The sequence below is a fragment of the Amblyomma mixtum genome, chromosome 5, assembly GCF_055824585.1.
Source record: "Amblyomma mixtum isolate Tamu chromosome 5, ASM5582458v1, whole genome shotgun sequence".
In the NCBI taxonomy this organism is placed as follows: domain Eukaryota; kingdom Metazoa; phylum Arthropoda; class Arachnida; order Ixodida; family Ixodidae; genus Amblyomma; species Amblyomma mixtum.
Window position 1 is genome coordinate 52,233,160 of NC_143016.1, and position 24,361 is coordinate 52,257,520.

The window sequence follows — 24,361 nt, forward strand, 5'->3', positions numbered from 1 at the left end:
ATCGAAGGCAAACCATTATCATTTGTACAATACCGTGAATATTTTGGCGAATTGCAAGCTTGGGCGAGAGCTGACCGTGCTCTCAGCGCTTCTCGTTCACTCGTACGATAGATGCTGCCAGTAATGGTAGCGTAGATTCTTATGCTGTTGGCCATTTGGTAGCAGTCTGCTTCAGTAGCAGATTGCTTGCGAACACCAGAGACGAGCTGCTATGCCACGAGGAAGAAAACAACTACATCATCTTCGGTAAAGTCAAAGCACTGGCATGAACTATTCCTCCGCGCATGTGAAATGGTGTCAAATTGTTCGCAGTTCGAACAAACATGGAAATTAATATTAGAGTTTTAAGCGCACTCTTTTTTTCTTCGCAGAAATACCTGTAGTGGACCATTCACTCATGGCATCCGGAGGACCTGGTAAGTGCTAACAGTCCCACTTTGTTTTAAGGCGGAAGCCTTTAATGCCTCATCGTTGTAAGCAGCAGTTGTCAACAGAAATGTCACGCTTTTCAATTGGTTGAAACGGTTGTGCCGTCGCAGTGCGCGATTTTCAAACGGGGCCAATTGTACTTTGGTTACTAACCATGGAACCAATTAAAGGGATCGTATAGTGATGCTCCAAGTAAGTGGGACTGAGTTTAGTTAATTGCTTACTTAACTAAGTAGCCTAATCAACATTTCTAGTCAGACCAGATAAATAAATAAAACCGAGTAGGAAATTGGGCGAGCTCGGGAATCGAACCCCGGCCTCCGGAGTGCGAGACGAGCACGCTACCACTCCACCATGGCAGCTCGATGGTTTGGAATGAACAAAGGCGCGTCTAGTGAATACGGTGTCTTCGTTCACTCCCATCTTCCTCCATTCCCGTTACGGCGAGGTTTAGGTGTCCACCGAGATATGAGAGACAGATACATTTCCTTTCCTCAAAAACCAATTTACCGACGAGCAAGGCGTAGAACCAAACGGGCGATGGCGTTCTATGGACTCCCTGGCAGCGTTGCAAGACGCTGTCGCGTTCCGCTCTTAGAGGGGAAGCTTAACATCTTAACCACACATCAGTGACACAAGCAGCAACACCGTGCTTAAGGCTTTCGCCTCACCGCACTTTAGGTCAACAAAGTGCCACCCTGAATTTTTAATGCCGCTTTCCTGGCCGGGTAAGCAGTGAAAAAAAAAAAAAAAATGCCTGCGCTGAGCACGCGAGCCTCCGGTAACAGGAAGACTCCTCATTCTGGTTCTACATTGGCTGCTCTAGCTAGAACACCAGAGACTTTAAAGAAATGCCCACCAATTCCACTGCTACGCCTGACGATAAGAACTCCGCTCACAATTGCTCCCAATGGTCGTATTTAAATGAAACGTTAAGTAGCTACGATATATCGCTTTCTTTTTTCTGACTCGCTTAATGCAATCCGGTGTGAAGGATGTAAAGAAAAAGAAAACGTGCACGAAATCTGCTCATTTTCTTGCATCTAAAATGTTACGAGGAGCTTGATTTTCGAACTCATGCACCTTAAGATGAATCGAATTCTTGTGTTTGCCCAGAACAATGCTCGAAGTGCAAAACGACGACAAAGAGAATCAACCAGAGAAAGTACTGCAAGCGAGATTTCGGTAAGTTGCTGAATTTCATCTTTTTTTTTGTTTACCTCAGCACATGGCATATACGGTACATTGTGCTTAGCTGTCTCTCAGCTTTCAAGCAGCATGCACTAAATCAGCTGACAAGCGCGACGAAATAACGAGGACCAATCCGTCGACGACAAATGTTATGTGTTTCATTAGCGTTTACAGTGTTTCAATCTACACCTTGTTTAGAGCACGCGGAAGGCGCGCTGCATAGTACAGGTGTCATCCACAAATGACTTCGGACTCGAAACAATAGCGTATACTGACCACGTGTCTTCCTGTGGGTCGTACGTGGTTCCTTTCTCATGCCTATAATAGTGTATCGAGTCTATCAGGCACTGGCAAACGCCGTCGATACTCATCCAAGCGCACAGTTCCAGAGCTCCGTTCCAGACAAGCGCAGGGTACTGTTATCTAGACTTCGCGTGCATGGTATACCGGATGTTCCCAATTATTGCTCACAGATTTTTATTTTAAAGCCCAGAAAGGATACGCGGTCTGTGGAGGTGGGTTGAATGGCAAGGCGCACATTATTTTCGTAGGATATTACCTACAGTAATTAGCTAAAATTAGGCAATTAATTTTCTAAAATTTAGTTTCTGAACGCAAGAACTTGCGAAATTGAAGACCGTGAATATCGCAAGTGAGTCGACTTAAATTTTCGAATCGGTAACGTGGGCTGTAATATCGAACATGAAAAAGATGCCTTCGAAAACTCCAAGTTGGCTTTCCCACGTCGCACGTTGATCAAATAACTGTCGCTGGGTGAGGTGTCTTATGGAAACAATGTCAGAATATTCTACGTCATAGAACGCATGAGGTGATTAAGTATATATTCACTGAATTAAAATCTGCATTAAAATCTAAAATTAAACAAGCTTTTATTTAGATAAATAAAAGCTTTAGATATCTTTAGATAATTAATCGTTTGTAATTGCAATCGATCATGTAAATAATCCCCGCCTTGCCGTACAATCCACTCGTGCAGACTACACCAACGAATAATTGGAAACACCCGGTATATACCGTTGTAGCAGAACGTCCATCAGCGCCACAGCTGCATGCTTTCTAGAGCATACCGTAGAAAATGCGGCAATAGGAACGTATGACGGCTTAGCGCAAAAATTTTCGCACTCGGCAGTGTGCAACTTCCTTCTACAACGCTCTCCGCGTACGTTAGAGGGCTATAGAGACATCTTCCCAGGTATATCGATGCACTGCCAATCTCAGCGTGTTGGCTCAAAAAACAAAAGAGGAATCCAGACCCAGACCTGGAGACCTTACATCTTTGTTAAGAGAATTTATAAGCATCCCGTGAGCCAGGATGTGCCGGCAGCTTCTGAAAAGCCGTCGTCCCGCACTCGGAAAAACGAACACGTAGGAGGCCCCCTTCTCACGAAGATCACAGCTCACGCTCTTCTCGCTACTGGCATTTCAGCAGCAAGCTTTCGTCTTAACACAAAAATAAGAAGAAAACGAACAACTGCCTGAGCGAAACACCTAAGCCAGAGCAGAGGCACCCGGGAAAGGGAGGGGTTCTGTTTTTCCTTTCTGCGAGACCACAAACTACTGGCACTGGTTCTGGTTCTTCTTATCGAAAATCTCGCGGGGAAGGAGACTTTACGAGAACGAGAGCACGCGCAATCTGGCGTCGTGTTGGGGCTTTATCAAGGGCCGAACATGGAGGGGGTGGAAGTGAGTAGACGGAGGGTAGCTTGCTCTGGAAAGTACGGCAACGCACGCGCCTGTCTGGTGCGAAACCGGGCGGCAGCTATGAACAGTGCATGGGGCAATAGGAAAGGGAACACCGGCCGCATCCCCCGACCCACTCCCTCCTCTTCGCCGTGGCCGCCCTCTTGGTCGCCCTTGAAAAGCCGCTACGAGAAAACGGGGAGTCTTCGTCGATAACAAGCCCAATAAAACTCTCCCGGGGCCTTCGTGGCTGGATGGAGCAACCCCCCCCCCCCCCCCTCCGTCTCTTTTCTCTGCGCCGAAGAACAAGCCTGCGCAACACAAATTCCACGGCGGGTCGTAAATAATAAAGGCATGTCGCGGCTACAAGTTGACGGCTCGCCCGGGCGCCAGCTACTCGTGCGCGCGCACAAGTGTCGGTACCTATGCACCCGCTTCTACAGACGGCGCCTATGGCGTGCGGTGATAGAAATTTGTGCAACGCGAAAATTTCACGCAGTAGATGATTTCTGCTGTTGCTTTACGCAAGATGCCGAGGCGAGAGAGCATTATAAGGTTAGTTGGTAGGTTATAAGGTTAGTTGTCAGTGAACGAAGTCGACCCAGATCTGAGACAGAGGATGTTCAGGCAGGAAAGCAGGAAACTGCAAACGTTATCACTGTAACAGCTCTTATTAAAAGTTGAAGATGCTAGTTATATCATAGGGTAGGTGCGACGGTTGTAATGCAGCAGTCCCGTACTCGCTGTAGTTTATTTCTACATCTTTCACCGCAGTAATAGACACGACCAGAATTTCGCCTACCAGAAATAAAACACAACGAAAGAAAAATTAGACCAGTATAGGTACATAACCGAACGATTCTGATGTACCTGAGTGCAGACTAGATAAGCATGTGCACCGCCTCATTCGGATACTCTATCTGGCCTTCTTAGCGATACGTTCACACGTCCCTGGCCACAAACGCGGTCAAATGCATTTTGCTGTGTCCATGCTTACCATTCCCTTCCATTTTCCGCTTCACTAACCTCTTCCTGAAAAATCTACAATATATGGAGCGTCCAAGCCAGCCCTACTTCCCCTTCTTACTTCAAGATTAATTACTGCGCGAATTTCTGAACGCCCTCTTTCATCGAGTCGCCGTGCTGATAGCGATTGTCTGTGGCGACCCAGTGACGCGTGGCCTTGCTATGCTGCCGCAGCCATCCAGGCCAACGTGCTGTCGCGGGAGACCGTGGGCAGCTGGGTGCGCTTCAGCATCCAGGTGGTGGACATCTTCAAGTACGGCCCGTCCAAGGTTCGGCGTGGCAACGACTACCTCTGGGTGCCCATGGCCGACCTGGCCTGCAAATGCCCCAAGCTCAGGCTGAAGAGCAGCTACCTCATTCTCGGTGAGCACATTACTCATTCCGTCGGATCTTGAATCAGCCAATAAAAGGCTGCCGGTTTGGGATCGAGAACGTTTGACTCGCGCCAATTAAACTTCGGCAGAATATATGGGCGTCTACAGGCCACGAGATAAACTTCAACAGCAAGGACGCAATCAGGATAGGTAATTAACGCGTTGTAGCACTGGGGCGGTGGCGCTTAGCGTCGCGAGACTTAAGAGGATATGAATAGAAGGCGCATGTGTTCCATAGTTGCGTGCACAAGTGCATCATGTGCTCTCACTGAGTATTATATCCAACATCTACCAAGGAAGGAAGGAGGGAACAAAACTTTTATTGACAGACAGGATGTGGTCGGCTCCCTTATACCAGGACTCGGTGGCATGCGCAATGGCCCGGACCCTCCCCACCAGAAAAGAGACATGAATACACCAAACTTTGATAAACACGGCATCAAAGCTTGCTACCCCACCTACCGCCATTAGATTAATTTTCAAGATGAGCAACTAATTCTCAGGATTTTTTACAGCGACAGCTGTTAAGCGCCCGTTCCTAGGTTTCGCGTTGTCGTCGTAGGACTAGTATGTCGTACAGTCGGATACAGCTTAAGTCTGCAGAGAAGCTCCGCCCACATTCAGCCTCCGCGCACAGAATTCCTCCTCGACAAAAAAAGTAGTCCGCTCCTTAAACGTTTCTTGTTATGTAAACAAGAAGCTTATGACAAGAAAAAAATTGAGAATTTTGATGCGTGGATTGTTTGATATAGTCAAACATTAAAAAGCTGATTTCGTTTACAGTTGGCCAGCGGAGTAATAAAGGACGCCGCGGACCGCGGCCCAGTGTTAGCAACTGCTGTTTGTTTTTAAGTTGTATCCCGCTACAGTCATCGGCGTAAGCGGTGAGTGCGTTGCCATGTTTACCGTGGAAGGAGGAGAGTACAGCGATAGCGTAAAAAGGCGCAAGCGGTAGATGGTTGACGCAGGAACAAGCCGGAGTGCCCTGGAAGGCGGAGGAGGGTATGGCGAGAGTCGGAAGGCGCAACCGAAGAGTGGTTACCACGGGAACCGTCCGAAAGGTGGCTACCGTGGAAGAAAGAGGGTGTGGTGAAAGCGGAGGAATCCCCAGCTGGAGGATAGTTAGTGGATGGAGGGCATGGCTAGAGAACGTAAGAAGGCGGAATCGGTGGGTGGTTGCCACGGGAACTATTCGGATGTATAGTTACTCTGGAAGGAGGTGGAGAGTACGGCGAGAATTGACGATGTAGCACGGTCTATCTGCGATAGTTGCTGCGAAGCACGCCGCCCGAGGAGAGGATCATCGATGGCGCCGTGCTCCTAGAGCGGCTAGGAGAGCTAATCGAAAAGCGAATATGTATGTACAGCTAAAGAGAGCGCTAAAACCATACATATATTAAGTCACTCTCATATTCTCTACTTCAATATATTATATAATATAAATATCTTCAGAGCTGTGGCTGACTCTCGCGTTGCAGAGCGGTAACCGTCTTGTCAATTTTTTTTACTCACAACTTTCCGTGGCACTGCGGCAGAGGCATGTAAGCAATGTATCTTATCAGCCCGCTCGTATCTTTGCCCACAAACCCACCAGTGCCTGTCGTGCCTTGCTGATCACCAAAGATCCCAATTTCGCCTTTTGTAGTCCCTGTGGTCATAACGCATGGTTTCAGGGCTTCGTCGCCTGAGCGTTGCGCCGAACACAAATTTACTAAGGATGTCCTCAAATGGTCCAGATGTCCTCATCCCGAACAAGATGTCCTCAGTACGTTTTGAGTGCGTCTGCCAAACACCCCTCATGAGGATGTTCCCAGTTACGACATTGCTGGACAACGCAAGGATCATAATTTTTCAAACTCCCGACAGACGTCTTATCGGAGGACAGTATTGAGGCACTGAAGTCAAATAAAGCTAGCTTTATCTCGCGCACGTCATTCGCAATACGTAAAAAAACTGCAGGTTTGTGTGCAGTCGTGATAAAGCAAGAGAACAGTGGTCTATGAAAAATCCGCAAATGCGCTTTCCCACATAAAAATGTTGCCCAAGATAAGATGGCCGACCATGCTTTTTCAGCTGAAACGATGAAGGAAGGAAAAATAAGGAGAGGCCATGGTGGAAGGAAAACTCAGGAGAGGCCCTCGCTATCCGAGGTGCACGCCAGAAATTGTGCCGGAAGTCACACGCTTTCGCAAGGACTACTGCGAGCCTTCGGCCGCCGGTGCAGTGGCGGCCGAAGTGGCGTCGTCAGCTCCACTGCCTGCTGCGCATGTGCAAGCGCGTTGGGACGGCGACCAAGTGAAGGGGGCGCAGGGGGGAGCCGGCTTCAAAAAATGTGACGCAACAGCCTTTCCTGAGTTCTTTCCTTCCTCCATGGGATAGGCCCTCGCTATACGAGCTGCACGCTAGAAAGCGCGCCGAAGTAACGCGTTTTCCCAAGGACTACTGGGAGCCTTTGGCCGCAGGCGCAGCCAATAGTAACGCTGGGCGCCGCGGCGTCGTCCGCTGCGCATGCGCAAGCACGCTGAGATGGCGGCCAGGTAGAGGGGTGCGGAGGACACGGGGGAGCCGGCTTCAAAAAATGTGACCTTCCTTCCTCTATGGCCGAAACAGAGAAAGATGGACTAGTTTTTTGTTTATTTCAAAATTATAATCCATGCATTCCATCCGCACCTCTCCTGTAGCCACTGCAGCCCTCACAGTTTTTATAGAAGACTCCGCCATTTTTACTTGGGCAAAGTTATGAGGGAAAGCGCACTTGCGGAATTTTTGTGTATACCCTATTCTGACTCGAGGATATTACATGCCGAGGACATATCTTAAAATATATTTGCTGTTTACCGGGTATTAAGTACTACATGCTTCTGATGGGGTTAGACAGACTTTTGGGCCTCAGTAAATATACTGACGGCTGTCTCAGTGCCTTATTGTGATTGAAGCAGCATAAATCCAGACGGAGCTATGGTTGTCGTCGTCTTGCCAGTCAGTCGAGCGTAATACAACTTTAGCGAAATTTGTTTTTTTTTCAGAATAAACCGCAATAAAAAAGGCCATTTTAAAACGTCCATGAATATTAATACTGCTCACAATTAATATTAACTCACATCCTCCCCTTGAAATAGTCACCTTGCATCCTGAAAACAGACTAAGAAGGTCTTCCTGGGCAAGTTTGAGGATGCCCATAGGATGTACCGGACAACAAGACCTGGCGAGGACTTCTGCAGTCAGTGGAGTACGTCTTCAGGACAACGAAATGTCAAAAACACGTCCTGTGGATGCAGTTGTGCAGTCTGGGATGAATAGATGAATTCGGGCATGTTGCCTCACACAAATGCAGTTTTGTTGTATGCCCCCCTAGTAGGAACTGCCGACTATTAATTCATTGAGCATGTGCTCTCTCTTTCTTGTCTGCAGGCAACGAAGAGATCCATGATGGCCAGCCAGGCCTTACGGCGGACAAGAACAGCATCGTCATTGACTGGAAGGATGAGTGGGGAAGGAGGCTGCGAAAGTTTCAAAGGCGGCAAAGGAAAGGCAGGTGCAAGAATTGAACGTAGCCGGGCTGAACGAGAAGCGCGCACACCACCAACCGACCCGATTTACACGCCGCCCAAGCGGAATGCGAACACGCGCGAAGTCGTCTTGGGCTTTCACCTGCATTGCTCTGTCTGACGATGCATCATTAAGAGCCAAGGTAAAGCACGCCGTGACAGCCTGAGTGCAACACTTTTCACCCTGCCCTTCGTTGTTTACGATGCTGCCGAAATGACGAATTTATTGCGTAGAAACCTAAATTCCGGCAAAAGAATGCGTGACCACGTGCAGAGTTATCACCAGGAAAAATAGCGGGAAATAGTTTTAATCTATTTGCACACGGGACCGCACTGCATTTATGGCGAGCTGATTAATCAGTGGTTCGATTGCAGGCCAAAAAAAAAAAAGCTCACATTTCCAGCTGGATTATTGAACAAGTACCCACATTTTTTCAGCTGGAAACCTTCAATTCCAGCTAGACTGTTGAACCGGAAATCATGTCCAACTGGTGTAGTTCTTGCTTCCAGCAGGAAAACTTACATTTCCATTTGGTCCCAGCTGTATAGTTTCCAGCTGGAGTAGCTCCGGCTGGAAAATGTCACTCCAGCGGAAATTCGACTGAAAAAGTGCTTTTCCAACTGGAATGGGTACCCTTACTAAAGTCTGCCAAGCCACTATTTTCATACCATCTTCTGAATAGACTTCATTGTTCAGAACTTGTCTGTTGAACACAACCTATCGAGACTTCTTGTTTAGCTTGCTAGACGGCGGCGGCTGCTGCTTATGGGTGAAGATATTGGACAATGTATTGATGCACTGCAGTATGTCATTGCCTTTTTACACGGCCGTGGCGTAGAGGAGGTTCCGAGGAAAGGAAAGGTGCAGTAACTGCCTCAGATCAGATACACACCTGTACCGCGCCATGAGAACAGTGATCAAGCAAGCGAAAAGCGGGAGAAAATGAAAAGTTGCTAGCACAGAACAGTTTCAACTATAATGCAGTCAGAGCTTGCATCTCCACCACAATTTTCAACTTCAGAATACGAGCACGACAGATATGCCATGTAAGGAAAAAAGATGCAAATCCCCTACCAGTAACTTTTGAATGCGCTTAATTTCCACAATGGGTGTTATCTTGCAAGATATAACAAACAGTCAGACCTCGATATGGCGTCAGGTATGAACGCACATCGCCACATTGGGTACTCTACTACGGAACTGGGTTGGGCTATACTCCCTAACCAATGTTGAACTTTAAACTATAAAGAGAACAGAACGAAACATGGCATCTATGCACCCGACTTTTGCGTCACGTCTAGCGCACATCTGGCGACAGGGTGCCTTATGGTGATGCAGCAGGTGTACAAGGCAAAAGGTAGCCTTGCACACTCCATGGGCCAGATAATGAACCCTGTGCGAATATCTGCTCGTGCACACACGGAGGGAAAAAAAACGCACCTCTCTGCGCTGGCTGAAACTTTTGTGGACAAGTGGCATTCTAATGAAAGTGACCACTGCTTAGTGCGTATAATTTATCCATTGACAAAACACAAACGTTACACTCAGGCTGTCATGTCAAAGAATACGGCATGCAATGGAGAAAAAAAAATGTGATATGTCTCTGGTTTTATTTTACTAACAATCCTTTTTTTTCTCTGGTGTCGTTATCTGGATGTGCTTGCAGGCAGTTATTCGTACATCGGCCTGTAACAGCAGATTTCACTGGTGGTTGGTCGGGTACTGAAGAACGACAAAAGCAACAAAAAATACGATTACAGTGGGTGGTGATGCTTGTATGGCCTTCCTACTTCTTGCAGCTGCTTTCTTTTTCTCGTCATGCAGCCGAGCGTGCCCATTTTGCACCTGCATTCCACTTGTTGTTTGTGAAGAATGCCATATATTCTCCGGCAGTTGCATAACCTGACTAGTCATGTGAGTAATATGTGCTCTTTCTGCGGACCTCCATTCCACTCTCCCCAGTGGTGGCAAGTGAAACGACACTACGTACCACAAAATAACACCCTTTTGTTGTCCTTGCGGACTTTGCCGTGTCAGACATGGCTATCCTTGCCTCACAATTTTGTGAAAGCGTAGATACACTACATATAGGTTGTTTGTCATGTGTTGGCATGTATATGTGTACTTAATGATTTGCTTGTATAAGCAAGCCCATGAGCATTTAAACAAATTAAACTGCAAGGCAAAAGCTAACATATTTGCTCGTATGCTGCAACAAATCTTCACTGAACATTTAAAATTGCTATTTTTCCATGCAGTATCAAACCAATTATAACATTTATTGAAATTGAAATGATCCACAATGGTCAAAACAATTTCCACATTACTGAATGATATCGTCAAGAAACAGCAATGAGCTTTTTCCTCAACAGAGGTCTCATCATTGGCAATTTAGGTCCATTACATATAGTAACAGTTACGAAGAAGTTATACCACTTGAACATACCGCATGTTTTATGGCTACAGTTCTGTTCTAATGATTGCGTGATGCATGTGTCTAGTGACTATGTGAAGCATGTGTATGCATATTAACTCTTGTAATCGGTGCTTGTGATATGCTAATGCATCCCCTCCACCAAAGTGTGCGTTAACACATATTCACCTGGTACTAGTGTTGTACAGTGACTTTGTAAATTTTTTTTCTTTACTTCTGCAAAGAACTGTACTTAAGTTGTATTTAAATGTGGCACACAATTTTAGCAATGAAAAAAAGCTACCATTCTAAGCAATACCCTCTCTTTTTTGTTTTCAGAATGGTCTGAAGAAGGCTATGAGGAGCCCTCGCACTTTACGCAGTGTCTAATGAGCATTTACCACAATGAAACGGTGTCCTTTGACATTGCCGATGACGACATTTTACCATCCTGATGTTGTGCCCCTAGCAGTGTTCAAAGAGTTGTGGAGGTCCCCTCACGAAAAGAACTTGATGTTGTCAAAGTACTCCAGATTGCTTAGTCAAACCACTTTTTCCTTCATCTTTTCCAAGGTAAGGTGGTTAAGCTCATGCTTAATGAGATCAAGCAATGCCAGTCTATGCCAGAGAGCTGAAATGTCATTATGCAAATGAAAACATTGAGAGAAAAGAAAATCATACCTGCATTTCGATGCTAACACCAGTGCAGTTACAACTGATAGTCATGATCATTGAGCTCATAGGTGCATATAACTCCCTCACCTGTGCTTACTAGTAGTGCAAAAATTTATCCTGGCCCTACTAGGCAAAAAACTGAACTTGGTATTCATTACTTCAGCAGTGTCAGGAATGAATGTGTTGTTGATGCTAACTCAGTGCAAACAAAATTCGGTTTGACATCCAACACAGACTAAACAAATTATTAACAGCTTTTGGCAAAGATTGGCTCCACAAACTGCTTGAAGGTGCATTTAAATGATGGCCCCATGCCCACATTTTTATGGAATGAAAATAGCTACCCAATCCACAGCATTGGTTATAAATACCAAAGGAGGTGCTCTCACATTCCTGAGGTAAAGAAATGTTGCTACCTCAAAGAAATTCCCAGCAATAGTTTCAGCATTGTTAATACAAACAGTGAAATCAAAGGGGAATGGGCAAGGTCGCTTACTAGGTTGTGAGCAGATTTTTTTTACTTTTCTCTGAAAAAGAAATTATCTCCACTCTGTATATCTGAATACCATAGTTACCTGCAATGTGAGAATCATTACAGATGTCATGCTGAGCTGCCAGATATGTGGAAATGAGAGCTTTTGATTGACAGCCATCTGTGAAAACTCCACCACACACTTGTGCCAAAACACAAGCCAAGCAGGCCCATGTCTCCTGTACTTCAGTGTGCAGCCTTCATCGAAAGCACCCGGCCATCATGGTTATAAGAGCCCCCACTACATGGCTCAAAAGCTAACCTGGTGGCCTGGAAACTTTTGACAAAGACTGTTGCCTAGCTTTTGTGTCTTGCCAAAAAAAAAAAATGATGATTGCAATGTCATTTTCTTTTACAATGGTTGCTACACTTGCAAGCTCTCAGGTCTGTTTCTACATGGTCTGCAGGTTTTTTCTTTAGCTGTGCATCTCATGACAGCATTGTGAATACTGCAGCTTTCGCCCTCATTTAATGTCTCCACATCACAAGGCCACTATCAACTTCAACTGCCTTTACGGGTGGTAACTCCAGAATGGTTGCAACGAAACCCCTCTGTCTGCTAACTGCATCCAAGAAAACAAGAAGCATGAGTAGAAACGAAAAAAAAAAAAGAAGTTATGGACAGAAGCAAATCGATGAGATGAAGTACCACCCAGCATCATGTATGCTTGTTTTGTGTGTGTATTCACAACATTGTGTTGCAAGACTGCATACAAAACAGTGTTACAGGAATTAATGAGAGACTTCAGAGAATTTTCAGTGCACAAGAAAGCAAAAATTTGCGAAACCCCAGTTTAAAATGTACCCGTGATGTGCCATACACTTTTTGTATGCTTCCCTTTGTGTTATCGTTTCCAAATGAAAAAAAAAAAGGTTTAAGAATATATGCTTGTGAAACAAACATTGTCTCAGACTTTCATTTTACAGAAGCACTTGGCTTAGTACTTTTGCTGGTTTCATGCGATGACACAGTGTAACGAAAGGCATGTAAGCATGATGGTTCATGCCAAAGGTACCGCATTATTATTCTAGGCATGCAGACTGAAAACACCCAATTTATTCATGCAGCTAATACCAAACTGTCACAAAAAATAATTACATTTCTCCACCAAACTGTTACAAGAAAACCTGTAGCTTCATAACGGCACACAAGGTGGAACCAAAAAGAGCTGCACGAAGCTTAATCAGTTTAGATGACATACCTCCTAATTCAAGGTTGCAGGTCGCATGTGAAACTGGTTGAGGCAGCCAGGCTAAATACCTTTCTGCAAACCTATTTTTTTTTGCCTCATGGTAACACTAACACCTCACCATACTTGTGACCACTTGTGACCATACTTGTGTGTACTGCACTAAACGAAACAGACAAGAATGTAAGCCGAAATCTATGCTTTGCATTGCAAAACACACAACTCATTTTGTGTTTTGGCTCTTTGGGGCACAAGAATATGAAAAGCATCTATAAAATTGATAAGCCTGAGCATTGTTATTTTACCAAAAACTTGCCAAAAGGATAAGCTTGCCTGTGGCACTCTAAAACTTTACGGATGTCCAATTAAGCACTGGTCTAGCAGTCCTATGCTAGGTACACTATTAGGTAATTGCAGCAGCACACAGTACAAATGCCAAGTACCTAACAGGTAGTACCTATTCAGTAACAGAGTACTGGGCTGTTTTGCAATAAACTTCAATGGTTTTGCGACCAAGCAGCGCTTCCTAAGCTATAACTTTTTAGAGCAAGATTTTCAAAATCGGTATTTACAACCATATCACTGAGCTATTAGACATTTCACAGTGCAACTGAAACAAAGATGCTAATCTACTTATGTTGAAAGGAAATGAAGATTACTTGCATTATGTAAGAAAATAATTTATTCCTTCAATGAGTACAGTGAAAAAAGTGTACTGATTCCCAGGCCTTTAATAAAGCAGGCACAAGGTGTGATTTTGAAGTGTCGGTTAATTCGCAAAGTATAAAAATCAACACTTCATTATAAGCATACAAATGCATCTTATGTACAAACACTAACAATCTTGCAGAATTTCCAGACTGATTGCAGTTCCCTGCTCCAGAAAGCCCCTGTAAGTCAGAAAAATTACAGCATACTTGGATAGTAAAGATGGCAGTAATGTCGAGAAAGAAGAAGCCCACCTTACCAAGCTCGAACATGCATTCATTCAGAACTTGACAGCAGCAACAACAATTATGGCAACCATGAGGAGAACAATGACAACCCAGTACCCTGAAACAACAATGAAACAAATTCAATAAGCAACTTTTTCATGAAGCAAATGGGTGTTGGAGCAGCCTTCGACCATATAAAGTGTTACATGGCCTGTATTTTTTTTTTTAGCCTACTTGCATCACTCCCAGCATTTCATCTTTCTCACCGTTTCCTGCACAGCTCAGCAAGTGTGAGAAAATATTTCTTTAGTGACTACTGCTGTGAACGTCACAATAAAACATGGATGCAGCAGAACATTAAAATGCTGGTGCAAATTCTGTCGTCATGCGATCCACCACAAACAAAGAGAACAAATGGCTACTCTGCTTGACAGCTTAATGGCCTCAGAACAAACTTTAAACTATGGCATACCACTGACAAATGAGGCAACAAACCACTTTGTCCACATAAACAAAAGACACTTACAGCAGGTTCCAGACTTCTTGTCCACTATAGCCACATTCTTTGTTTCTCTTATAAGGCGATCTCTCATGCGGTCAGTGTGTTCACCAATGTCATCAATGATCTCTGAAAAGTAAAGCATTTGATAATTCAGTCTTCAGTGTTAAGAGGAGTTTCTAGTCCTAAAGCCATGCTCACATATTAAGAGTAACGTGAAAGAACTAACCATTGTGAAGATTCAGCTCTTCATTGAATCCAATGGCCATTTCCTTCTGGCGACCCAAAACATGAGAAAGGCCTTCAAGGCCTCTGTCCTGTTCTGGAACACAAAGATTACACCATGGGCACACTTCTTACACAGCCTGCTGAATGCATGCAACAAGTATCACCAATACATGTTGCTTTCAGGACCAACAGAAGAAATGAAAGGCTTCATACAAAGGTAAGGTAAAGCTTGATTTTAATTTTTATGCAAACCAAAGAATGCTAAGCACTGGTGGCATTGTCACAAGCATTTTGTTTGCACAAAAGGTCTCGCAGAAGGCTTCAAAACAAGTGCCCTCAACATTCGAAAGAACAGCCCCCTGAAGATAAGAAGTTTCAATCAGAACTCAAATGTCGCTGAAACTTCAGGCTGTTGATGTCACTGATATTACATAATGAAGAAAATTATTAAGGGCCTTCTCTGGCTTATTCATGCTGAGAGTTAATCTGTCACTGAGTGTACAGAGGGGTAGTGAACGAGACCAGGAAAGCCTCTCAATGATTTCCCCAACAGTGAAAATCACCCCGCCAAAATGCCAGACAGCTAAAGCATCAACAAATACAGATGAATCTCAATGATACGAATCTGACAGGGGTCACGAAAAAATTGACCAATGATTACACTACTGCCTAACATGAAATTTGAGCACAGCTTGATTACGTGATATACTGAGGTAGAAAGCTTGAACGACACTCAAGCTGCCCCTAAGAGTACAATGCGAAACATTGCTGCTCTGTCACAAAAGGCCTCTAAACTACATTAGAACCCCACCACTGTAATCTGTGACACAGTAAAATCTCTAATATGGTATAGTGAAACTGCAGTCGATTCTGCTTTTTTTTGTTACACTAATGATTTTTTTCAAGAAACGGCTGCAGTAAAGAGCGTCTGACCGTGGCGACGTACTTCCCGCGGAATAACATCGTGAAACGCGCGAAGTCTGGGATCGGGAGGGCAACATTCGCAGGCAAATGGGTACCAAATACACTAAAACGGCAGTCTTTGAGATGGCTTCACCACTAAGCTAGTGAGCTATGAGAAAAAGCCAACTTTCAGAGGCCCTAGGACTGAGAGGCAAAGCCCGCGGCGCGCGCGGAAAAACAAGTAAATTTGGCTATGAACATAGAAAGAAGGCGGTGCGGGTCGCTGAGAAAGGAAAGCCAGTAAATGTGCAGTGAAGTGTAGGGAAGGGAAGAAAATGGAGAACATTCACAGCACGAAGCATGGGGAAGTGGCGGCAATGCGTGGGCGGTTTTACCGCGCTTGTCTGTTGTGCACATTTCTTAACTATTGCCTCCTAAATGGCACCGAGGCTGCAGGAGACGACACTGTGTTCATGCAAAGCTTTAGTTTTCACATGGAATCATACTCGTGTTAAAATCGTAGCCAAATTGTATTCGTGCAAATGCAGTACTTACACAAGACGTAGAAGAAATCAAAGTGTGACAACATAAAAATGTCATAACTGAAAATAACACATAAAGGAACAAGAAGAAGAATGGATGGTATTTCTGAGTGTTTCTTCAATAAACCAACGCTTTGTGTTTCATAAATCGCCAGAGAGCATCCTCAAAACCATGCCATCACCAACAACTGATATAGTAAAGACACTAGTATAATCAAGATTTTTTTTTGAAGTAGAAGAGCAAGGCAAAGTCACTGGTCTCGCCCTGACCGCCGTCAAGTCTAAAAAATTTTCGCCGTACCGTTGGGACCACCAGCGTGCTCTCACACTCTGTTCCCCAAATCTTTTTCAATGCTCAATCTGTCGCTCTCTATGCTCCGACTCATCTCTGTGCTCTGGCTCAGAATTCAAAAACTGTGAAGAAGCAGTACTGCATAGCTCCCAGTTATTTCAAGAACTCATTCCATAGAGAAAGTGAGATGAACAGATATTCCATGCTGCAGCCCGTTGCTTGACGTCTTGTCATGAACACCCCAAAAAAACACTCAGGACTTGAGCAAGGTGTGTTGCTGGGCGAGTTGGTTGGGGAACATCTTGAGAACAAACAGCACTTACAGACAAAGGACCAGAACAAGAAGGACACACAACAACACCACTTAACCTTAACCAATAAGCTTAACCTGAAAGGTGCTGCAACTCCGTTCGATTTTGTCACTACTGTAGAGAGTAATGTTTATCAGCACATACCTCTCAGTACCCTCTGCTGCTGCTCCCTGATTTCACCAACAGTAAGGTTCTGTGTGGCCTCAGTCTCCTCTCCATTCCAACCACCTTCACTTACAGCCACATTGGCAAGCTCAGTACCAAAAAGCTCCTTCCTGGAAGCACAAGAAAAGCAAACATATCGCAGGGGCAGCAGTGACAAAAGTTGCATTAAGAAAACTGGTACCGATGTTTCCCTTTCATTCACACATTTGCAAAAAATGGTAGTTAGGCTACATTAACCAAACTTAAGCCACCCCCGTAAATAATGAATCTATTTAATGTAAGAACATCCAACGAGTACAAGACTTGTCGTCTGTGGTGTCGTAGTAAAATGCGAAGAATTGACCAAGTACTTAGGATGAAAGTTTTTTGAGGGTGAACAAAGGCCCCAGTGGCGATACAGCCACCGTCTGCGACGTAATTATCAAACAAGTCAATTAAGGCCAATGGATGGATCTTGTCGCAGTGCTTCAGGGCGGGACAGAGCTTCTATTGATAGTGGAACATACAGTGGTTGAGAGCGTCATCAGTGGCCAATGACTGGCATCCGGGAGATGGTCTGGTCCTGGGAGTACTTGATGGCCACCGAGTACATTTCACACCCAACAATTTTCTTTGCCGTGTCGAGCACGGTCAATTCACAGTTTGGCTCGTTCCATACTGGAATGCAGCAGCTTACTGTGTCTTGCATGGGAAAGTTTGAACGTCTGTTAAAATTGAGAATTGTGCCCCGGTTAATGTAAAAGGACAAGATTGGATTGAAAAAAAGTTCTTGCCAGTAGGGCGACACGACCTCCATGCAGTTTTTCTTGGAGATGAGCTTCTCTACGAGGGCATACAAATTGTTTACAAAGTTGTGAATCTCCTCGTGGCGTTTAAGACCTGGATCCTGTGCTGCAGGTGCTTGCTGTCCAGTCGGATGAAGCACATCTCGGGGTCGGACAGCCATTTGGGCATGCGCACAATGTTGCTCAGTGGCGATGCTGGGTTCTTCCAGAGTCGGAGTCTTCCACTCTTTTTTTTTTTTTTTTGGAAGTGTTCTTGAGCCCTGACCAAACTGTATGCGTATTTGCTCAGCATTTTTATTGCCTGGTGCATCTCTGCGGCTGTCGTGGAATGCAGCTGTACTCTGAAGCTGTGTGAACAGTATTTCTAAAATTCCCGAGGTGAAGTGTCCTTTATTTGCAAATTGTCCCAAACTTTCAGCCCTACAGTCGCCACCCCCGTCCTGCCCTCCCGACTTAATATATTTTAATATTTGGGGTTGACTAGCCAAATATTGGATATGATAGAAATCCCTGGGGACTATATGCAGAAATCTGTAAGTCAACTTCTTCGCAAGGCTTGTTTTCCAACCAAAAGGTCTCGTTCCCAGACGCCACTCTCGCATTCTTTGTGAAAACAATGAGTTAAGTTCTCCTTTTGAGTAAAATCACTAAAATGTCGCCAGTTTACTTAAAGATGGCCCAGAGAGAGCTGTTGAAAGAGTACAATGGTACAGTATAGAAGAAGGGATCACAGTCAACCCTCTGTAGCATTGCAGTGGAGGCTAGGCAGAAAATAGAAGGAAATGGGCCTTTGCTCCTGTGCCGGCAGTAGTGAGCTACCTCACACTAAATTTTCTAAAAATCTTCTGCCAAGCAACACCGTTGATCCAACTTCCTCCTTTCACCCCCCACCATAGCCCAAGCCAGAACAAGGAACAACTCACTCCCCACTGCAAGATGACAAAGGACGGTCTCCCTCCTTTTCCTACCTAGACTCTGCTGCAGGCAGAGTGCGACCATCCCGAGTATTCATTTGCTCGAAGAATGTGAGTGTGTCATTTGGGTTCGAGACCTTTTGGTTGCAAAACAAGGCTTGCAGAGAAGATGGCTTACAAATTTCCACAAATGGTAAATTTAGGAAAGCAAATAAACAAGTTTTAGGCATAATATAAAATCCAATAAAAATAGCATCACCACACAGCTATACTCCGCCCGAATAAAATATCAAGCTCATTTCAATTGCCCAAGGTAAACCAGAAAAAAAAAAAACCTGTAAGGCAGAGACAGTGATGAACTCAGGAAACACATGCCTCAGGAAACCCTCAAAAACAAGCAAGCACCAGAAACATCCAGACACCTTTCAAATGAAAGAGCCTTTCCTTTCAAAACCCTTGAAACAGGCACCACACACCGCCAAATACACTCAAGGCAGTGCGCTCAGAGTATCACGTTTTGTTCATTGGTGAACATATACCCTTTCAATTTTCTAGCAATATCATGCGAGAGTTGACTACTCTCTTCATCAGCACCCTGAGGGAGTAAATCGGCAAACTCTACGAGAGTTGCTGCATGCGCACGAAGCACAGGGCTGGGCAGCAGTTGTCACCTAGGGTGCTCTAAAAGCTGTGCGTGGACCCTCAATTCTTTCTTTCACTTATCACATTCCTTGGCATGTGCAGGACGAGCCCCAAGGCATTAACTGCTATCAGCATGCTCAGTTCCAAGGGGATCCCTCAGTCACTGCTTCGCTTATTCTTTTGTTTCCAGACGCTTAGAGGAACAGTTCTGGCCCATCTCTTTGATCACTAGGAGATAAAAATGCAAAGAAAAAATTAATCTCAAAACAAATGCAACTTAACAGCTGCAGTATTTTTCAGCTTTCATTGACAGGTACATCAAATTGTGTGGTAAGCAAACAAAGGGATCGGGGGCCGCTGGTAGCTTTAGGAACAGACTAGCAGACGATTGCCCCGCTCTTATCGAGTTTGCAGATTTGCTCAGTCATGGGGCCCTGATCAAGAAACCAGTTGATATTCACATGACACTACTAAGCTGTTAAAAGGGTGTACTGTGCAAGGCCACATTTTCACTTCAAAAAAGAAAACAATCATTGAAAAGTGCAAGCACTAGGCTACAAACATGTTACAAACAAACACAATATACAACCTTCCAGGCTGACCAGGTACGGGTGCTTTGTTCGCCAGCAGCGCATCCATTTCTCGCCCTTTGTTTAGCAGCGTGTTAACCATATACTGGCGCCGCTCCACTTCTCCTGAGGTGCTGAGTAGACTTGTCAAGGTAAAAGTATTGTACAATCAGACCTGCACTTTCGCCCAACCCGCAATACAGTAAAGGATACATTAATAGTGAATTGTTGGTCAGGTCGTCTTGGAGCTTTGATACATCTGTCATAAACTGCCGAAACATTTGACGTGCTTTGCCGGTAGTCTGAAAACAGGAGCACCAGGATGGAGCACCAGGATTAAAAATGTAAAGGACATCAATGGATGGCTCAGCAGCATAAGTGTAAGCAAAAATTTTATTCAAACAACAAAAGCAAGAATGTACTATGCAAGCGCATAGTGTTGCGCCTTGTCCAAATATTGGCACAAGGTTTGATCTGTGGTTTAGCTTACGTGAGCTGAAACACTGTCGAACCACACTCACTAGCAGAAAGGACTTACTAGTGAACTTTAAACAGAACTCTCTTAGCATGTGTGAATCTTCACATGAGAACACTGATTTCGATCGCTATGCACACACTGCTGGCCAAACAGCTTAGCTAAGGGACTGGCTGATTGCCAAAATAAGCGCGTTGGAGACAGGCGAGTGACACCTGCAGCGAGCATAAATCTTACATTAGTTATATTAAACGAAAAACCAAAATATCCCAGCCTGTCACTGACCTGAACATAGATAGCAGTTTGTCTCCCGTATTGGTTCCGTTGCATAATGAGGCCCATAATTTCTCGTCTTTTTGTCTCCAAAGCATCGTGAGCTGTCAGCCTGGAAGCAGAACACACGAGCTTAAAGAATCACGAGTGGTTAACCGCGCAGTAAAAGACATCCTACAAAAGCAGCCAGGCCCATGTGACTAGCGGCGCTAGCGGCTTGATTGACAAGATATGAAGGCGTAAACCGACAGCAGCAATACAGCACAGAGAGCATGATACTGGCCTTAACATAAACCAATAACACTCGCAGAGGGGGGCGCTGAGGAAACACTAAAAAACTGAAGCGTGGTATTAATTCTCACGCAGTTAGCACGAAAACAACACTATTTAGCGCAGAGAAGCGAAGTACCCACCACGGATCGGCCCCACTCAGCGCCATTTTGCACAACTGAACCGTAGACAAATGAAGCCAATCAGCTGATGTCGTTGTGAGAGTATGGTGGCAGGTAGCGCTACAAGTTGGATCGCCACTTTTCCCTTTCTATACAGCTGCAATATCTCTAGGTGCGCCGGCCGGGGCCGGGCATGTGGCCGAAGGTGGCTTTAGGGCGGTGTTTATGAAAACCCTTCGAAAACAGTCATTAGTATGGTGCGGTATATGAGGTTTAACATCCCAAAGCAATACCTGGACTATGAGGAAGCCATAGTAGGGGGCTCCGGATTAATTTTGACCACCTGAAGTTCTTTAGCGTGCTTTGACATCTAACAGTACACGGACGCCTTGTTTCGCTTCCACCGAAATGGGGCCGTCGCAGCTGGGATTGACTCCGCGTTCTCGGGCTCAGCAGCTGAGCACTACTCTGACCACTGAGCCACCGCGCAGTTCACAGTCAGCAGTACGTATATCTCCTTGGTAGTATATGATTCAGCTTTTAGTTACAGCAGTCATATATATCAATTGTTCTCAGTTGAAAGCACCATGGCGAATATGCGAAACAAAGGTGCACTCGACGGCAGCGTACTTTACTGGCTGTACTTAATATGGTAAAGTTGAAGTATCAGTACGCATTATCGGCCCCGTTGCGGGACTGGCATATCGTAAGTTATCGCAGAATAGTTTGGGAGCCAGTTTCCTTCGCGAGTAGTTAAAGCTCATTGGCCTTGACCGCCCATGGTCAAAAAGTAAACGTCTTTTCGGGAGTGTTGTGGCTCCCTTGTTCATCACCTGCACGGGTGCATCATGACGGTACTAATCCGCTTGTCTGTACATGTTGTCCAGAGGCACTACAGTGACTGTTCTACTGCAGATTGTTGGGGAGGTTGTTCTACTGCAGTCCCATCACAACCGTTACTGGTTTAAAATATATGGCAAAGATAGAGAGACAAATCATACCTTTGGAAGGTTGGTTGGCTTTGCAGTGGCATGGTACTATGAGATGCATTGCAAAATACGAAGTCTGTCGTCATCACATTTTGGAGCGGATCAGCTTGCAGCTGAAATCGTTATAACTTTTTCGACCGCAGCGGCGGCTTAGTGGTTTGAGAATCTGCCTCGCATATGCGTGAGGTGTGGGTTCGATGCCAAGTGCCACGGGGTATCCACCGCTGATACAACATGTACAAGCTTTCTCCTGGCCTGGTGCTTGGCCTATCTGGGGCGAAATGCACGGGAAATTGGTCTTTGACCCCACCTTGTGAAGAGGAAAAATACCGTGTACCGTGGTGCACTTCAGCCAAAGGTGCCCTTGCATCATAAAAATTCATCACCATCATCATTGAGACTTTCCTCACAGAGTGTAATCAGCATTTTACTTGCTTAAAAATAATGAGGACCACCTATAAAAATTGGTTCAAATAGAATATAAGGGCGTTCACATGAGTGCTCATGTAGGAGCAAGAGAGAGGATTCTGGATGTTCTTTAGCTAGTTGCTGCCAAAAGAAGCTGTGCATTTTTTTTTTTTTCATTAATAACCCACTCATTTCAAGGGTCTTTACGGCTGTTAGAACTTCATAACATTTCAGTTTTACAGCAAAAGCTGTTATAGCTTTGATTTAGCCATACAGGCCTGCCATGGGATCTACAGCATCAAATTGAATTGATTTTAGTTTAATTAATCAGTTTAAGTTGCTTTGGATTTAACTAAATACAATTCATTTACCACCATCTTCCTATCATGGCATGCCACTTGCCTAATGCCAAGGTGGGCTGGCGACAAAGTGGAGAGGCTTGGCAGGTTATGCCGAGAGTGGAGGAATATATGTGCACCCGGGAGGTGGCTGCCACGGAGAACCCAGAGGGTGGATTCAATGGCGAAACTATGAGCCATTCCACAGGACATATATAAACCAAAACAGGTTTTGTTCAACAACTTCCTCTCGTCATAGGTTTCATACCATGAGAACACTGCTGCAATCCACGGAACATCGGTATTTTTTGTGCAAAAGGTACAAACGATGTCTCATAAGTGTTAAACATTTGAGGCAATTCCGCCTTTACGTTTGGGTTTTTTATTTCCACTGAATAATATCGTAGTTCATTTGCAATAATTTAATTCTCCAATATGACCCCTTCTAAGCCATACCCAAACGTTTGGTTCCTCTTTGCCTTCTAATTTTTAAAGCCTGCACATGCGGAGACCGCTGCTAGAAAGAACTCCATTAACGGATTAACATCAGAAGAGATGTGCATAGTAAAACTTCTTGGCTGAAGGGCAGCATTCAGCAGGCATGAAGATGAGTGGTTTAAGCTGGGGTGGTGTACTCGAAAACCACATATTATATTGTTAGCTCTTTATTTTGCCCTTTGTCACACGGGATATCGGGCATCCTGATGTCTTGCCGCAAAATGCATTCAAAAGTCACAGGACAGCTGCTGGTGTTTCAATACCAGATCCTTTTCAGAATAAGAGTTTTTTGGATAAATTTGAATTCAAGATAGCTTTACCAGCAAGTGCTTTTTAGAGTTTCTCAGTTTTATCTGAAAAGACACATTCTTATGTATGATTCAGCTAAGTGGAGCACAATAAAATACTCTGTAGCAGTGAACTTCAGATGGAAGTTCCTGGACGTTTTGACATCTTAGATATTTCTACACTCCTTAGCTGATACACTGTCCGACATTTCTGCCATTTGCTGTAACCCTCTGCATTTCCTGACATGGCAACAAGACTTAGTGGAGCCATGAGTGGCTATTGAAGTTTGTTCATTTGACTTTTACCATGCTTTTTGTGGACTTGTGTTTCAAAAATGATGTTAAAAAGGAATGTTCTAACCTGACGTAATTTATAGATGGACTAATGAACTGAGCTCGTCTGATGTTTTTAGATTGTTTTTTTGCGCTCACGTGCAAAACAAAGGCAATTCATGGTCACAACTAGTCACATAACCCATTCTTTGCCATCACAATAATTCTGCATGTACCCCTCCACAGGCTTTTCAGCTTCCTTAATTACTAGTGCTCAAGGGGCCATTGAAAGGTGGCTGAGAGTTCAGCTGAGTAGAGCACCACAAATAATATTGAATGCAAATTTTCATCAACATGTGTTTTGTGGAAAAAGAGCAGTGTTTCTCAAGTAGAAATGAGCATTGTATACAAATGGAATGGCTCTGCATCCCAAGGAATGAATTGTTTGAACAAAATGTGGCTTGCTGTTTTTTGCACTGTATAACGACAGCTGGGCACCTATAGATCTGTTGCTCCCTTTGTACTTTTAGTTCCCTAGTGTTCACTGCTGCCTGTACTAATGA

General features: G+C 44.7%; 2 protein-coding genes across 4 annotated transcripts in view; one reads left to right on the forward strand and one right to left on the reverse strand.

The window, feature by feature from the left end:
- The window catches only part of LOC149342154 (netrin-1-like), a 170,430-nt gene extending 157,637 nt beyond the window's left edge, over nt 1–12,793 (forward strand). Inside the window, exons 4-8 of one of the 2 annotated variants that reach the window (XR_016283006.1) lie at nt 372–416; nt 1,546–1,614; nt 4,522–4,710; nt 8,133–10,184; nt 11,023–11,148. Coding sequence is in view for 1 of the 2 variants with exons in the window: in XM_089544411.1 (XP_089400537.1) it covers nt 372–416; nt 1,546–1,614; nt 4,522–4,710; nt 8,133–8,252; nt 11,023–11,138 (539 nt within the window). In the remaining variant the exon portion in view is untranslated. Of the gene's footprint in view, nt 1–371; nt 417–1,545; nt 1,615–4,521; nt 4,711–8,132; nt 10,185–11,022 lie in introns of both variants that reach the window. The other variant, XM_089544411.1, reaches the window with a different exon arrangement.
- Nucleotides 12,794–13,744: 951 nt separating this feature from the next.
- Syx8 (syntaxin 8) lies at nt 13,745–21,055 on the reverse strand. 2 transcript variants are annotated; one of them, XM_089544413.1, is made up of 9 exons: nt 21,027–21,055; nt 20,626–20,725; nt 20,079–20,167; nt 19,886–19,999; nt 16,935–17,065; nt 14,744–14,836; nt 14,542–14,643; nt 14,043–14,133; nt 13,745–13,970 (listed from the first exon to the last, which is right to left on the reverse strand). In XM_089544413.1, the coding sequence occupies exons 1-8, from the start codon at nt 21,050–21,052 to the stop codon at nt 14,069–14,071; spliced, it is 720 nt and encodes a 239-aa protein (XP_089400539.1). In that variant the 5' UTR covers nt 21,053–21,055; the 3' UTR covers nt 13,745–13,970; nt 14,043–14,068. The 2 variants fall into 2 exon arrangements, with proteins under 2 accessions (XP_089400539.1, XP_089400538.1); XM_089544412.1 differs by having other exon boundaries at nt 14,048–14,133; nt 21,027–21,052.
- Between the last annotated feature and the right edge of the window lie 3,306 nt (nt 21,056–24,361).

Excerpts from the sequence above, each read along its gene's own strand:
- Syx8 (XM_089544413.1), bottom strand. The coding sequence starts at position 21,052 with ATGGCGCTGAGTGGGGCCGATCCGTG. Across the intron at positions 20,726-21,026 it reads CTGAGTGGGGCCGATCCGTG|GCTGACAGCTCACGATGCTT; the intron begins GTGGGTACTTCG and ends TTCTGCTTCCAG. Across the intron at positions 14,837-16,934 it reads GCAGCAGAGGGTACTGAGAG|AACAGGACAGAGGCCTTGAA; the intron begins GTATGTGCTGAT and ends TTTGTGTTCCAG.